The sequence below is a fragment of the Mustela nivalis genome (assembly GCF_964662115.1).
Source record: "Mustela nivalis genome assembly, chromosome: 4".
In the NCBI taxonomy this organism is placed as follows: domain Eukaryota; kingdom Metazoa; phylum Chordata; class Mammalia; order Carnivora; family Mustelidae; genus Mustela; species Mustela nivalis.
Window position 1 is genome coordinate 72,491,412 of NC_139023.1, and position 17,619 is coordinate 72,509,030.

The following is a 17,619-nucleotide window of genomic DNA, read 5'->3' on the forward strand; positions in this document are numbered from 1 at the left end:
ACTAAGTTGTATTTCGAGGTAATTTATTCTACTTGACTTATCTTTCGATTGATATGTCAGCCAATTACTATACAATTTTTTATTGAAAGTTTTAATACTCTTTCTTATCTGGACAGAAAGATGGCCTTACTTACTATTTTTTCTCTCTGAATAAATCAATATTCAATATAACATATTTGTACAAAAGCAGTTTCTACTCTTGGCTTTTCATGAATAGGAAGAAAACTTGTATAATGCTTTGAAATTTAAGACTCAGTTTTTCAAATTATCTTGATAGTATTATCTTATAGTATAATCTGCCCTGTATATAAAGATATATTCTACATGTATGACTAAATCCTTTATAGTCCAAACATTTCTTTTCCTGTATCCTACAGTTAATTATTAACTTGTTTTCTTCTTTTTCTTCTTCCACATTTTGAAAATACTAATTAAAGAAACCTACAAGATAACTGTCAGGGATATTAGTCTCACTCTTTTCCCCTTTTCGCCTTTCTTTTTTAATCCCTGAACTCTACTAATGGAGCTCCTTTTATAATGATTTTTTATTTCCCAGAATATTTTTTTAACAAGACAGCAAATGTCAAAATATTAATGAAAATAGCAATGGAAACATGCAAAAAAATTTCCTCATGATCCTTATAATTGTTGAAACTGCCCTGTAAGGGATTAAACATAAATGAAGTTAATTATTTTATATATGTATTTATGTATTATGTATATTATATTGTATTATATTTGAACCAGTTGAATTTATATTCCTGAGAAAAAATCCTTTACCACATAGGTTATAAATATGGTAATAAACACAGTTCCTAAGCAAAAATACATTAGAAAGAATAAGATACATTTTTTTTCTTGAAATCTTTCTTATCTCTGAACCAAGTATCTGTTAGAAAATATTGGAGTCGCATTTTTAGACATCTTTTAGCAGTTTACTCCTTTTTTTTTTACAGAACAAGAATGGCAATGTTGGAATATTTTATTACCAGCCTCTGTTTTCTTATGGTGGTTCCCATTCACTTGGTATATTCTAAATTTATGCATCAAATTCAACACAAAAGCACAATTGCGTTGCTCTCTGAAGTCCAGCAGCCAACCAGGAAGCTCGGTGTTTTGACCAGGACTGTGAGTTGGCTGCCGTAGTACATTTAGAAATGAGTCTTCCTTGAGCCCCTTTGCCTCCCTCATTGACATCAGCTCAGTCTGTCCATTTCCATTGGCTGCTTCACTTTGATTGCGAGGCCTGATCCCTCCCATGGTTCCAACACCCTGTTTGTTTGTTCTGCTGACACCCCACTGATGGCTGCCAGCCCATTGTGCCGTGCTGTGTTTGTGTTTTATGGGGAAATGTTCATGCGTGGCTGCTGTGTTTGATATTAAATCTGAGATGAACTTCAGGAGGTTTCCTGCCTTTTATTAAAAATGATTTTGGATAGGGGCTGTGTTATCCTGTTCGTAAATCAGGTGTTCTCTGAGATTTGATAATTTAGAATTCTTATGAGGTTTTGGTGGAATAAACATTTCATTTTTTTCTGTTAAAGCTGCCTCTTAACTTTTTTATTTCCTTTTTCCTCTTCACTTCCATTTATTTATTCCGTTTATTTCCATTTATTTATTTCCATTCATTTCCATTAATTTCATTTCATTCCATTCATTTCATTCACTTCCTTTTTTTTTTTAAGTCTTCTTTTGGAAGATTTGTGCAGTTCTATCTCATGGCTGTGAACATAGTGTAAAAGAAAGTCAAATGAGAGCTTCGTTTGGTTGAAGTAATTTAAAGTTGGTAACTTTCATGAGTCCTCCCGTCCCTATTGTAAACAAGTTTCTATTTTAAAAATTTCTTAAATCCTATGTTGTATCTTCCAAAATAGTTCTCTTCTCTCCCTATTTTAATGAACCACATGTCCTAGAAATAAAAGATTGATTAGGGGGAAAAAAAAAAAAGAAGAAGAAGCCAAAGAAGCTGGGAACTCTTTCCATATGTGGTTACAAGCTAAATGAAAAGCAGAGGTATCTTTGAGGGTAATAAGGAGTCCTGTCAATTCCTCTCCAAAATGTTTGCACTACAGATTTAAAGGAAACACTTTGAGGGCACTTTACAATGCTCAGTGAATGGCCATAAATTCTTTGTAAAATTAGGCGGGTATGAATAGATGGAGATTACAAGTGATAATAGTACTACAAATGTCCTCCTAATATTCAGATGATTTGTAAAAATGTGTTTACAATGACGTTTTCATAAAAGCTGAGGCATAAAATATAGTGTCTTGCAAAGACATTTCACAAGAGTCTGTGATAAAATGGTCTTATAAGGTGGCCTTCCAGAGCTCTGACCTGATCTACAGATATCATTTGAGAATCTGGAAGAAAGGACAAACCACTTTTCCTTTAAGTGGTCTTTAGTAATGATCAATATTTGCAGCCAGGGTGACACTTTGAAGTTGCAATGATAGAAGGTGCTTTGATGTGCTGGTATTCCTGGCTGAGGATAGAATCATCATCTCCAGAGCCCATGAAAAGAGATTGTAAAGTCGGCGGCATCCTATTCCTTCCTCCAAACAACAGAACAAGGCAATGGCAGGCATATCTTTAGAATGCTCTGGTACATGAACAAGTGCTCCATTGAGTTTTTAAAATGTTCTGTTGAACAATCTTCATGGATTAGCTTTATTTGCTAAAGTGGTTGAATAATAAACTTTCAGGTAAAATAGACTTTAGACTCTATTCACTCAATACCTTTAAAAAAAAATAAAGATTTACTTACTTATTCGAGAGAGACAGAGAGAGCACACACATGTGCAAGTTTGTGTGTTCATGAGTCAAGGGAGGGCAGAGGGAGAGAATCTCAAACAGATTCCCTGCTGAGCATGGAGCCTGACTTGGAGCTCAGTCTCAGAACCCATGAGATCATGACCTGAACCAAAACCAAGAGTCTGAGGCGTGCCTCAATTCAATACTCTTTTTAGCTGATACAGAAGTTTAAACCTAGAGAGATCCAGATATCTCCTTGAGTCCCTGCAAGTGATCGGAATGTGATTAGACCTAGTCTTCGGATTGAGGTACAGAACGTTTTTTAAAACTCTATGAGCTGAAGGCAAAATCAAAGGCAAAACTCCAGAGAAAAGATGTTATGAAAGGTAATTTGCAACTGGGATGATATATATATATATATAGACATATATAGACAGACACACACACACACAGTATATATATATTGGTTGTAGGATTTGGCGAAATGGAGCTGAAAATATAAAGGAAAGGGGGGATTATAAAGTGGGCAAATGTGAGGACTGCTTCTATTTTCCTAGTCCCTCAGCCACTACACAATATAGTTGACTTAAGGAAACTATTCCTAGCGAGAGGTTTGCCTAAGAATCCTTGTAGTCTAAAAAAGGACATTAGTAAATATAAACTACAACACAAAAGCTTATTGTTCAGAGGGTTTAACTTCTGAGCCGAAGATAAAAGATTACAAAATTTCCATTTCTGCTGAGAGTAGGAATCTCAGTGAACTGACAGCCGGCAGAGAGGAGAGGGAGGGCTTCCAGGAAATTCTGCCAATCTCTGGGCCTTTGTGACCTTTTCGGGGAGCTGTGAACTGTTCCAATCAGGAGTCTTCATCATCACTTTCTTGACAATGACCTATTACCTCTCTCGACTGGCAGGGTACTTGGCCCATCAATTCTATGTCTTCTCATCGTCGCCTTCCTCTACTGCTTCATCAGCCTGCTGTGTCACGTTCTCATGTGGATCTACCACTGACTGAAGCCGGGCCATAGTTCTTGGCTCATCTGTCAACCTTGTACCCTTCCTACTAAGAATGACCCTATGAGTAAGGAGTATAAATAGGAACTTGTTACAGTAACAAACATCATTTTCAACTTTATAAGGTCAAATATATACATACATACCTGTATAATCATTCATATATAGCTACTTTATGGAAATAATCTATATATTTTCAAAACTGTACTTTAGGAAGCCAGTATTGGGTCCAAAAAAGAATCTGAAGACATAATTCAACTTGTAGAGTCTAGAAGAGTGATCTTAAAACTCTTTGAAATTCTCAGTTGTGTGGCAGAATATCAACGCATCAAACAAATAAGAGGGGATGGATGTGGTTGGAGTAAGTGAGAACAGGGTGGTCTGTAATCTTTCCAGGTGTCCCATTTCTGTTCTGATTCCCAGAGCACCCAACTGGAAAGTCACTTATCTATAAGACCACCTGATACAGATGTGAAATTATTACTAAGGACTGGATTGGTCCTTGTTGGTCGGAAATGTCGAAGGCAATTTTTGGTGGTAGGAGCAGTAGTTTATTCGTCGTGGCTGAATGTCTCCATGTTTATCTGTTCCATTTCTTATCACGTGGCTGATCAGAAATGCGCCTGGACCTGATTTATGCATGTATAGTTGGAGAAATGTTGTCTGTTCCTTCCAAGATAGTGCTTCTGGCCTGAGGGAATTTTGACTCTAATTCTTATTTACTATGCCAAAGTGGGTATGTTTATTTATGTGGCCTTTTCCTGGCATAAAAGTATATTTATTTAACATTGCATTGTGTTATTGTATGTCCTTGGTCAAAACAAGAAGCGGTTGTGCTTTGATCTTTGTTGTATTGGTGGCAATTGTTATAAGTGCAGGAGATTTTATATTTTAAAGTGGCAAACAAGGCAATCTATCTTTGCTCTGTATCTGGGAAGTTTGAATAATGACTAATTTTTTCTATTCTCAGATATGAATGTTTTCATTTGGCTTTTGTAATTTGGGACATTGTTTGAAGAATTTTATATTAGATACTGATCCCTTATAAAACAATGTAATATAGGAGACAATTTAATGAGGACCCATTTCAACTCTTATACAAAAGAATTAATTAAAATCTTGATATAATGAGGACTTCCATTCTTTTATTAGTTAGAATAATGCCAACTTCAACAGTAGACACACTGCAAGTTTTTAATGGCTTTAAACAATCAAAAATTTAATTTTTATATCATGTAACAGTCCAATGTTGGTGTCTCTGGCTATCTGATGGGCCTTCATCCACATGTTAGTTTTGTGACCTAGATTCCTCTCATAGTGTGGCTTTTTGCCTCTCTAGAGATCCTTTGTGATTAGCAGTTAGTCAGTCAAAGTGGGTAACGAGGTAGCCCACTTCTTATGCAGCTGGACCTTTAACTGCCACATCAATTGACATCAAGGTTAAGGCAACATCTCACCTAAATACAAGAGCATCTGGCAAATGTGGTTTATGTGGGTAGGTCTTCTCAAGAACAATTTGTACTGTGGAGGTACAGAATTGTGTGGTAGGTAGTTAATGTTTCAGCCATACATCTGAATGTCAGGGACTCTGTTACAAAGAATGGTTCATTTAGATGTTGTGTTATTATAGTGTATATCAGTTCAAATCCTGAGGAAAATAATGAAATTTTAAAAGGCGTATTGTAAAAACAGTTTTACAAACATAAGAATTGAATGAACATTGGTGTGAAATGTAATTTCTTGTTATTAAAAGATTTTTATCTTTTCAGTTATTTAATTGCTAACATTGTATTGGAAACCAATCATGGTTCTATACGTTCAAACTTGCCTTCTAATATCTTTATCGTTACCCATGGTAAACATGAATAATTGTAATGTATCTGAAAGACATACTCTAAATCTCTGGAAAATGAGAAAAAAGGTTACATATTAATTTTTTTGAATGAAATTCAAGCAGATGAAAATTCACTCTCAAGCTTAATTTTTTAGTGATGAATTTAAATAGGATAAAAATTTAAGTGTGTTTAGGGATTGAATGGTTCTTCTAATTGCTTCTCACCCTCTGTGTCTGAATTGTAAGTTTCCATTTTAGTTCTTTGTTCTTGGTGCTGCTGTACCTACTTCCCTCACATTCTCCCACAAGCCTCCTTCAGTCCTGCAGTCTTGTAATCTGTGTCTGTTCATTTCTTACATCTCTCTACAGGTCTCTCTGTCTTCTCTTTCTGTTTATGGACTTCTTCATCTGTGGACAATGGAGAATGGTGAGATTTAGATTAGACATCAGTGGTATCGAAATTTAAAACGTTTCATTGAAAACATGCATAGCCTTGCTGTGATCCTGTAAGGAGCAGAGGGCAGGTATTTAATGCCTGAAATCAGTGGGATGACTGTGTATCTTTATGAGACAATCTGCTTGTCATATCTCTGCATTCATCCTTGGCCCAGAAATTGTCCTTAAGTTAGATGCTTCCTCTGCTACATATTTTTTTCTTTCAGTGACAGCCCACACATTTCCTTCAACTACTTGCTATGTCTCCTTAAGTGCATTTCTTTTATGTTACTAACAGTCCAATTCCCACTCACCATGGATAACTAGAGATACAGTGATAGCTAAATGACAATGAGGCAAAATCACTGAAAACACACAAAGGAATTTGTGATTCCAGCCATCTGTAATCTAATTGTTTCAATTCTGGAAAGCTATCGAAAACACTTATTTGTAATTCAATCCCTGCTAGAAATGTCAGAAATCACATAGCCGGGGGCGCCTGGGTGGATCAGTTGGTTAAGCATCTGCCCTTTGCTCAGGTGATGATGGAATCCTGCATCGGGATCCCTGTTCAGTGGGGAGACTGCTTCTCCCTCCCCCACTCTCTCTGCTTGTGTTCCCTTTCTCGCTGTGTCTCTGTCAAATAAATAAATAAAACCTAAAAAGAAGAAAAAAGAAAAAAGAAAGAAATCACATGGCCAGATAGGATGATTCTGTGCCCAGAGCTCTCTGGGGGATTTGGTATAAGCGACAGTCAGGGAAAGTATACAAAAATGTATGGGGGAAAAATCATGTGAATGAAAAATATGGATTGATTTTTCTTTAAGATACACTATTACTTATCTTTTTGTCTATAACACATGACTGAAGTTTGAGGAGTGAGATAAAATTAATACCAGTGTATAAACAGAGTGATTCAGCAAAAATTAATTAATTGATTGTTGGATACAAAAGAGAAATAAAAGAGGTGCTTGAGTCATTTCTGTGTCAGAGCTATAGAAAAGCTTTCAAGGTCTCTATAGTGTAATTATAAAGAAAATGTGAAACAAGTATGATTCTAAAAAACTTGGAATCAAGAGGTACTTAATATAATTTTAAAATACTTTGTGTTAGGATGAATCACACTTACATTTCAATTTTATATGAATAAATAGTGCCTAGTTTATTCATAGAAATGAAAAATATTTTGAAAGTTGTCTTACTTTTCTTTTTGCCTCTCACATATTAAGTTTACCATTTTCTTACACTTCTGAATCCCTCCATCCCCTGATCCTTTCTCCTGAATGTCACATACATGTGCTAAAATATTAATGATTATTAAATAGAAAGTGTGAAGCATCAGTCACTTCCCTTAGAAGATTCTTGAACGTAAAAGAATATGCTTTAACAGAACTGACTGTCCTCACACCCAGTCCCCCGTCTCAAAGACAACTTTAGATGCTCCAGGATGAGTGAGTTCTGTGGTCCCCATTGTATGTGGGCAACACTGGGGAGTGTGTGGAACTTATTTTCATTCACAGGAATCTTAGAAAATTTTGATCAAGTTATAAAACAGTCTTAGGAATATTCTAAATTCAAGTAATGACTACATGACACATATAGGTTTGAAAATCAGAAATCCCTGAAACCTTCAGATGTCCTCAAATCTCTTCTGGAGAATCAAGCTAGCTTATGACGCATTCTGTGTTTGCAGCAAGGAGTCTTTCTAGCCAATATAAAGCATTGGAAACAATGGTCATTTCTGATGCTCTATTGTATAGTTGCAAAGCATATTAAGAAATTCATCCCATGCTGCATTACTTGTAAATTTATTTACAATGGCTATTCCATGCATGGAGAAATACACTTGGCATAAAACGTGTCACATTGTTACATGCAGCCATCAGGTATTTATATTACTTATACAAAATAAAACACATGTTTGTCAGCTCATGAGAATCCTAGGGACCTTGTCCACGGAGTTAAAGCAGGCACAAAGCAACCATGATATCACGACAGGATTTACGGTGAATGTGGAACTTAGAGCTGGAAGACCAGGCTCAAGTTTCAGCCCTCCCACTTAACTGTTTTTATGACCTTGGCCACATCATTTAACTTTCGGAGTCTTGGTTCCCTTATTTGAAAATGGCATGAACAGCTTCAGCAACCTCTTGTTTCATTCAGTTGATGTGAGTTTTGTTTGTTATTCGTTCATACTCTCTCTCATTCCACAAAGGATTTGGAATGGCATGTGTATATTTGAAGATAAAGTGTATTTGTCAGTGCTTTGTAGATTATACAAATAGAAGCTACCAGCCATTACTTTGGGGACCATTTGGATTCCTGGGAAGGTCTATTCCTTAGAATGAAATGTTTTTAAGCAGATGTTGCAGAGACCTCCATTTAATAATTTCAAAGAAAACAAATATTTATCCACGTGTGACATAGACGGGTTATGGGTGCCAATTTAAAGTAAGCCCACAGGAAAAGAGGACTATCCAAGACCTTTTGATTGAAACTAAGTGCAACTAATAATGTGATTGGATTCTCACATACTTAATGGCCTTTAATTGAAAAGACTTTGTATAATGACTAAAGGTCTTAAGGATTAAGTAACCCTTTTAATACATATGTATTTTGTTAATATAACAAATGTGCACAAACATTCAAAAAAGAGTAGAATTCATAGTTGTGGGTCATTTTTATTCTGACAGTGCTTTTGTTGCACTTAGAATTGGAGGATACCTCACAATAACACAGAGGCCTTGAAATATCAGTGGTCTACTAGTCCCTTTAATTCATTTTATTATCCTGTGCCATTTGCCTTAATCTTGAGTTACTAACCGTGCTTATCTGCCCTCTGCATCTAAAGCCTCCAGAAAGATTGCTCTGGCATGGCCTAATAGCTTTTATCAGCTCACCCAGTGGCTCTTAAGCTTTGATGCTTGAAACCCAGGAGTTAACCACATGGTGCCAAGCCCTTCTGAACACGTCAGCTGCTTTCCTTGGTAATTGATTGCTGTTTATGCCAAGGCAGCCACAAATTCTTCTCCTCCTTCCCTTTGTCGGAGTGAAATGGGACCTGGGGACAGAAGATAGTGGCTCTTTTGCCACACCCCTTCCAATTCTCATGGCTTAATTTACTTAGAGAGGAATTATTGGGCATGTTATAAATTGCAACAAGGTTAGACCCTTTCTCAATTTTGTCTTGCATTTTAAGCTCCTTTGATTTTTTTCCCTCTGGTATCTGTATAGTATATCTGGCTGATAATAAAATTGTTAATAACCTGTACATTTCAGCTTCTCTGACGAACATACCTGCTCTTCCTCCTTTCCTGCAAAAACTGTCCAGGGAAATTTATTAAGTGAGCTTCTGTTGTCTTCTAAATCTAAAAATAAAAATAAAAAATAAAAAACAAAACAAAACAAAACAAAAAACCCTTTTCTAAAAATTGAAACTTTTGAAAACATTCACTTGACATTACAGTTCGTGTCATGCAGAAAAATGATAAAAATCATGGAATAACTCTTTTCCTCCTTTATGGTAAATAAAACTGCATTTTCAGTGACTACATGAGAAATACTGTCTTGCTAGGAGATTTGCAGTAAGCATATTCAACAGTTATGATTTCTCTGAAAATTAAGGGTGGAGAGATTGAGGATCCACACGCATGAGAGGGAGAGAGAGAGAGTACGCTTTCATGGTTAAAATGCTGTGACTTCCGCGAGGATCGATCAGCTGACTTCTGGGTTCCCGTTTGCCAGTTGTATATCCTTAAACAGCTATTTAGACTCTCTAAGACTTCATTTCCTCACATATTAAGATGGTGATGATGCTCCTAACTCACAGCATTTTCCAAAGATTAAATGAGGCAAATATGGAAAGTACCTAATAAAATATCCGGCACATAACGGCCACCAAGTAAAAGGCAGCAGCTATTTGCTATAGTTTTTGTCATTGACAAACGGAGAAAAAAAAAAAAAAAGTGGGATTTTTTTTTTAGGATTCCTTCTGCTAAAATCAATTTAGAAAACTTCCCTCAGATGTACCATGATCTTGAAGCAGGAAGCAGGGAGGTTTCTTTGGAAGAGCTGAGCGGAGGCTAGAATTTGCTGGGAGGGCCACAGCCCACGTTTCAGACTGACTTGTCCCTGCTAATTTGCAGCACCGTACGATGTGACAGGACTGCCTGTCCCGGACAGGTCAGTTGCTTCACTGCACTTAACAATGTCACCTCAGTTTTTATTACCAGAAACTTTACACTTCTTAATCCCGAATCCTTGCAAGGAATAGAGATTCTCTCTCTCTCTCCCCCTCTCCCTCTCTGCTTCTCTCCTCCAGAGAAGGAGCTTAACACACCATTTGGGATGTTATAAAAACAGAAAAGATTCAAGTTTAAAATAATACTGCGAGTGGTTGAAACGCTGCACATATACCTTCATGTTTGCCTTCTTAGCCCTTTGCATTTACATCTCGTCTTTCTTTCAGAGAAACAGAATTCATCTTTAATATGCCTCATGCCACTTACTCCTTTGTATTTAATTGGCCTGGTGATTTCCTCTCCTTAAATTTAGCATATATCAATCACAACTAGCAATGCATGTTATAGTGTTAACAGAAAATTCCACAGGACCCTCTTCACACTGGGGAAGGGGAACATCTGCTACTTTTATATTAGGATGCCAGGATTTAGAGGTCGATGTGTTTCCCCATCAAGGCTTAAGGCTTTGGGGATCAGGGGAAGTGTCAGGCTCCAAGCAGCATAATGAATGGCAGTTGCTGACTGGCTAGGTTTGCCCGTTCTCAACAGGGGATAGTGCTGTTCAGCATAATGAGCTGGGACTTCGTGTCCTAAACATACCCAGCTTGGGGAGTGAGGCAGGCTGTGCCTCTCCCCCCCCACCCCGCCCCCCAGTTCTGAACTATATTTTCATCTTGGAAGAAATGATATTGAGGTCTTCATTAGTGGCACCCAGCAGGGTTAAGGCTCCATGAGGGCCGATAAGCTGTATGGCTAAAAAACCCATCAGCCTTTGTGCAGGGAGCTGAAGGTTTAAGTTGCTTGAACTGGAAAGAGTCTGAAGAGGTGATTATGTTAAGCAAGTAATGTGTATCGGTAACATGGAATCAAATTATTAGGGTCAGTAACTTCTGGCTTTCCTGGTGCATTAAATGAAGACATAACATTGCATTTGTGCCCGGTACTTGTGGCTGCCACAGAGTGTCAGCACGGTCCGGTCATATGTACTTCACAGCATGTCACCTCTAATTTCATGGGATTATCTGCACTGGTGCTTTAATAGATACTCATGATCTTGAGCTTCCTTTGAACTCACAGCAGGGCAGTGCAAAGTCATTATTGTGAGCCCTTCTGTGCTTTTTGTGTTATATATAAAATTATCATTACTATCATTTGGAATGGTAGATACATCTTGCTCTCATACATTTAGAAATGTACAACTTATTTGCTGATAAGGAAGTTACTGAAGGGGAAAAGCTGAATGTGAAAGACTTTCCTGGGGTCTAGGATTAGAAAGGTGTCGAGACAGTAAATTAGTATTCGAAAGGTATATGGGCCCATGGTTCTCAAAGTTTGGGTCCCTGGCCAACAGCAGCTCAATTGCAGAGGAACTTGTTAGAAATGCAAATCCCACTGAGTCAGAAACTCTGTGATGGGATCAGCAAACTGTGTTTCAACAAGCCCTCTAGGTGATGCATGATCAAGTGTGAGAAACACTGTAGCATTTATGGAGCACAAGAATGGGACGGACCCATGTGTTCTCGGGGTAGAGCAGCAGACAAGACAAATGAAGTACCTGGTCCCATGACCTTATTAAGTTACAAAGCACTCTGTAGTACTTCACCCTGATAAAATATGCATACGCAACAGAGCCTGTAATTATCATACATACTATTTTATTCTTTATTTGAATTAGCCTGTTATCAGATCATCTTTGCTGTCAGAGAATGACTAACAAAAGATGACTAATAAACAATTCCTTTGTGCATTTCAGAAACATCCCCCTTGCCATATGTATATCCATGGCCATCGTCACCGTTGGCTATGTGCTAACAAATGTGGCCTACTTTACGACCATTAGTGCCGAGGAGCTGTTGCTTTCCAATGCAGTGGCGGTGGTAAGTCCAAGTTGGAAAAATGCCAATTTGAATTTAGGCTAATGAATTGATGCAATTTCATAGTAGTTCCCTCCAGCAGCAAGTGTTTTGAAATTCAGTAATCTTTTCTTGACCTGAATGATCATGAGCACTTAAGACATTTAGGGCACACCTTGGCATACTCCATTTAACTGATATAGCCCAAATCCTATATGATTTCTCTGCATTGTCCATTTTGTGTAAAATGTTTCCCCATATTCATGCTTGAAAACACATTTTTATGTGTGCATGTTGAATGGAAGATAGTGTTCTTCCGACATGACTTTCAGGTTAGGTGGGCAGTTGGGTAGTTCCTGACTTTAAATGAAGGTATTCTTTGGTATGAAAATTGTAATTTATTCTGTACCCTTTCCTGTTTGTAAACTTTTCAAATGCTAACTTAAAGTCTTTTTTTCCCAACGTACCACTTAAGGATTTCCAAGGGATTGACCGTATATATTTGCTTGTTCTAGTATATTTTTCAAATACCAGTAATGGGATATTATTAATTTTTGGAAATATTGAGTCATTCAAAGTTAAACAGATGTCATTGCTATAGCACTTATCAGAATACTTAGGATACTAATGTGCAATTTAGCTCTGTAAGAAGTGGATACTCATAATTTTATAGCATTTTCCAAAATTTATTTGACTTCAGGACCGTCTTTGCTTTCAAAGTTCATGTTATCGGACTGTTATTCTGTGACACATACTTTTTTTTTTTTTTTTTTTTGTATAAAAACTTCGCTGGTAAGGGGGCATTTATTCATGACCTCATAACAATGAAGGGTGAAAAAATAACTTCCCATCACTAGATGTCAGTTCTTTTTAAAATAGTCACTATTACCTCATATTGGCAATACCCATAGGGAACAAATTATCTCATTTCATGTGAACCTATATACGTGTCCACTGTATTAAAAAAAAAAAAAAAAAAAAAAAGACTTTGCCACTGCTATAATTCCTACCAGAAACCCAGTGTCCAGAGCTTGCTGATGTCAGGTCAGTCATTTCAGCTTAGTAGAAAGGGCAGTATTTACTCTGTGAGTGTAATGTGGTCCATTAATTACACGGCTGCATCAAGGACAACTCAAAGAATCCCATGTATTTTTTTTTTAAAGATTTTATTTATTTATTTGACAGAGATCACAAGTAGGTGGAGAGGCAGGCAGAGAGAGAGGAGGAAGCAGGCTCCCCGCTGAGCAGGGAGCCTGATGAGGGGCTTGATCCCAGGACTCTGGGATCACAACCTGATCCGAAGGCAGAGGCTTTAACCCACTGAGCCACCCAGGCGCCCCTCCCATGTAGTTTTTGTGTGTGTGTATTGTGTGTATGTTTTTTTTTTTTTTTTAATACATCCTTTATGGAAATTTGCAGTGTTGCCTATGTCGTGGCATAAAAGGAAATTCCAGAAGTTTTGTTGTTTATTTTTCGTATTTTCTGTGGCTTGATTTTTCCAGACTTGTATTTATATCCTAGTCTTTTTATAGGAAGCCACAGAAGGAACTGGCAAGTACCTGAGAGGGAGGAAGGGACTCAATAAACAGATATTCAGCTACTGTGATTATTTGGAGCAAAAGATTTTCAGAACTGCTCGTGTATGCAGTATAAATGATTGAGTAATCAGTCATGTCTCACTGGTACTTCTGTGTCATAACAGGAGAGCTGGTGTAAGAAACAAGTATCTGTGATACTTCTCAGTGGACATTTGTATTTCACTATCAAAATGTGGCTTTCCAGGCTACAGAGAAGGCATTTTGCAGAAGGATTTCTGTCTCCAATAGGAGAACTTCTGAACTGAGCTTTTTCTACTTACCAGAATCAGAGAATGTGGATACCACAGTTGATAAAGATTCAATAAATGGATCGTTGCTTTTTGAAAGTGGAGAGAAGGTGCTTGTTTAGACCTTTGCCCATAGTTTTGCAAGAAGCAATGCCATGGTACTTGCTTTCGATTATTGTCTAAGAAGTTAGTCTGACCCTAACCAAAAAGAAGAACTATAAAACATACACGTATCAGAGGCTAAAAGAAAGTCATAGAGCGAGTTTGGCCTAAATTGCTTCATTTTATTCCACTTTCTGGCAGAGCATTAATTTGCTTCGTTCTGTCTTTCACTAGACCTTTTCTGAGCGGCTACTGGGAAATTTCTCATTAGCAGTTCCGATCTTTGTTGCCCTCTCCTGCTTTGGCTCCATGAATGGTGGTGTGTTTGCTGTCTCCAGGTGAGTGAGTTCAAGCATTTCCAGAAATGCATTTCTGTTTTTGAGATTGGATGTGATAAGGGTAGGTTTAAAAAGAAAAGAAATAGTGCCTCCAAACCTGTTGTTTTTAAAGAGACATGTAAGATCGAAGTCTTGGTCCAAGTAGCACGTCCCATTCTGCCCATTAGAGGGCACTGCTTGTCTACTCATAGCCCATGCTGAAGCCAGACGTGGAGCTTTTCTTTTTCTTTTTTTCTTTCTTTTTTTCTTTCTTTCTTTCTTTCTTTCTTTCTTTCTTTCTTTCTTTCTTTCTTTCAACAGTATGTCTACAGAGTCTAACAACAGTATTTTATTTCTGGTGATAAAATCTTTCGTTTCTCTAAAGGTGACAAGAAAAAAAGTAGAGTAAGAGACACCAGAAATCACCACCCCATCATCCGTATACCTTTTGTTTTGATGCCAAAGCCCCTTTTATTTTAACATAAGATTAAGATCCAATCAGAAAAATGTAAATGGTGTGTGCACATGGGCATGTCTGTGTTTGTACGTGTGTATGTGTGCATGTGTTTGTATATTGGGCTGGATTGGATAGATAGGGCACATACAATCCTAGGAATCCAGAGCTATTTATATGTAGCAAGAGCCATGCTGAGTCGGATGTTGCTATTGTTTCTCCTCAAAGAATAAGAGAATACATTGGCAGATTTTATGCAATTTGAAGTCAGATTTCTCCTGATGATTCTCTGCCTTACCTGAACAATGAAACGGAAGTAATCACCTCAGAAATGCCAAACCATTTGATATCGAATTAGATGCAAGTTTTCTCATAGATTTCTGGATTTTTCCCTTTGAAATGATCAATTATACAGTCAATTCCACCCACATTTTTCTCCCATCAGGTTATTCTATGTTGCGTCTCGAGAGGGTCACCTTCCAGAAATCCTCTCCATGATTCATGTCCGCAAGCACACTCCTCTGCCAGCTGTTATTGTTTTGGTAATGCATATTAAAAAGTATACCTAGATATAAGCTTAAATAACAGGTTAGCAAGGAGGATTTCAAAGCAGACGTTAGATCGTGCTTTACTTTCTCATTCATTGCTGAACTGGCTCTGTGTGTACCTTGGTGGAGTTTGGGATGCAGGATATTTTCCATTGCTTCCCTTTATTCAGTATTTGCGATGCATATCTGATGCTATGGGGCAATAACCACACCACTTCTTTTTCGCCTTTGTCCAAATTTGCGAGGTCTAAGGGAAGTGATGGCCTAGGCTCCTGTCAGTGACCCAGAGCCACTCAGGAAACGATATAGAGCAACAAGTCCCAATTCTGTGTACTGAAAGTGGAGCTAAAAGTCACAGTCCCCAAACACCTAGATGTACCTCACAGTATCATAGGCCCCTTATAAGGAAATGCATGCAAAATTAACAGAAAAAATTGCTTGAAGTACTAGACAGTGCAGGAATTCCATGATTAAAAGTGAGGTATTTGAGACCAGCTCTTAAAGAGAAGAAATAAAAGCACCCAAACTGAAATTTGTAGAATTGTGAAAGATTATAGAGTTTGAGAATTCTTAAAGCAAAGTCTTTGTGAAGCGTGGGATACAAAAAAACTGCATAAGGTATAAAAATCTGATCTAATACCCATTGGTAATGTTATATTTATTTTCACCTACTATTTTTGTAACATTTTTGTCAAATGGACTCTGCTGTCAGGAACCCCATAGAATACATTGGGCATTTTGTTTCATGCATTTAATCTGTTTCAGAATGTTTCCTTGAAATCTCTTTGTAAAGTCTGCGGACTCTCTGCATGGAATCTGGAAGTTAACGTCACTTGTGGGAACAGAATGTATTATTCGGTGGAGAGGGCTTTCATTTTAAGCCTCTCCTATCAGTCGTGCTGTCCTTGGCGTGTGCAGCTGCAGAGACTTGCTATGCTGATCTCTGAGCTCCATTCTTTTCTGTGGTCTTGAGGGTCACACATGGCCAGCACACGGGGAGAGTAAGTGTGGAGGAAGGAAAGGTCACTATTTTGCATTCAGGGGATGACAGAGTCACCTCGAAGTGGCTGTGTTTCATGCGTGTGCTTAGCCAAGGCCTTGTCAGTAACCATTTACAGAGGGCTCAGCAAATTTTCTAATTGGGTATCCTTCTGATTCTTTGTATTAGCTATTTGCTAATCATCTCAATCTCTGGGCCTTTAAATTTAAGTCATGGAATATCCTGTGTTTCACTCTTTGAAAACATGTTCTCTTCTGTCAAATGAAAAACAACTAAGAACTAAACATCCATGTGACATTCCATCTGATTAAGTGGTAATGATGATGACTTTCTCATACCGTCACTGGTGCGTAATGGGGTATAAGAGCAGAATATAGATAGGAAGTTAGTTGAATATAGGCTTTAATCACTGCGGTAGTTTATCAGTATAAATATCATATGAAAAAGATGATCATAATGTTTAGTGATTTGATTGTTTTATCAGCTGTGCTCTCTTTGAACTCACCCAGTCTGGTCTCTCGCCCCCTTGCTTCCCCCTAGCACCCTTTGACGATGATAATGCTCTTCTCTGGGGACCTCTACAGTCTTCTGAATTTCCTCAGTTTTGCCAGGTGGCTTTTTATTGGGCTGGCGGTTGCTGGGCTGATTTATCTTCGATACAAACGCCCAGATATGCATCGTCCTTTCAAGGTAACCTCAGTAATCTTGATGGGTTTACATAAATCTTTCTTCTAATACCTAGTCCTCCCTTTGTCATAACTTGATGATGAGGAGCTTGGGGGGGGCAGCATCCTCTGGAACAAAATGTTTAACTCTTGCAGGTAGTGCCTTCATGTTGAATTTATTTGAGCTTGGAAAAATAATTCATCCTGGCGTTTATGTGACGAACTCAACTCTGTATGTCATAGCTCTGAAAAGGGGTAGATACACTGGGCATTTGTTATGTTGCTTTTTCTTGGATATGTCGAATGACCTGATGTGTTCAAAGTGTGGGATATTTTTATCTTTATGCTAAGTAATTGTGGGTAGCCATGCTGAGAAAGAGGGAGGCAGACCCATGTGGAATTGTCACTAACTGAAACTCTAAAAAGGATGCTGCTTTACAAAACGGGCGTTTTAAGTATTCTTAAATGTTATGACTTGAGACATTGCTCTTTTTTACATTATATATTCTAGAAGGAATAAAAATGTAACTACATAGGAAAGTGAAGGTGTATGAACGTACCACTTAATAGAATAAAT

General features: G+C 37.7%; 1 protein-coding gene across 1 annotated transcript in view; it reads left to right on the forward strand.

Moving 5' to 3' along the window:
• Positions 1-17,619, forward strand: part of SLC7A11 (solute carrier family 7 member 11) — a 76,823-nt gene that overhangs the window by 42,968 nt on the left and 16,236 nt on the right. The window contains exons 7-10 of the mRNA XM_082727590.1: positions 12,032-12,155; positions 14,293-14,396; positions 15,275-15,371; positions 16,918-17,067. Of these exons, the coding sequence (XP_082583716.1) occupies positions 12,032-12,155; positions 14,293-14,396; positions 15,275-15,371; positions 16,918-17,067 (475 nt within the window). The remainder of the gene's footprint in view (positions 1-12,031; positions 12,156-14,292; positions 14,397-15,274; positions 15,372-16,917; positions 17,068-17,619) is intronic.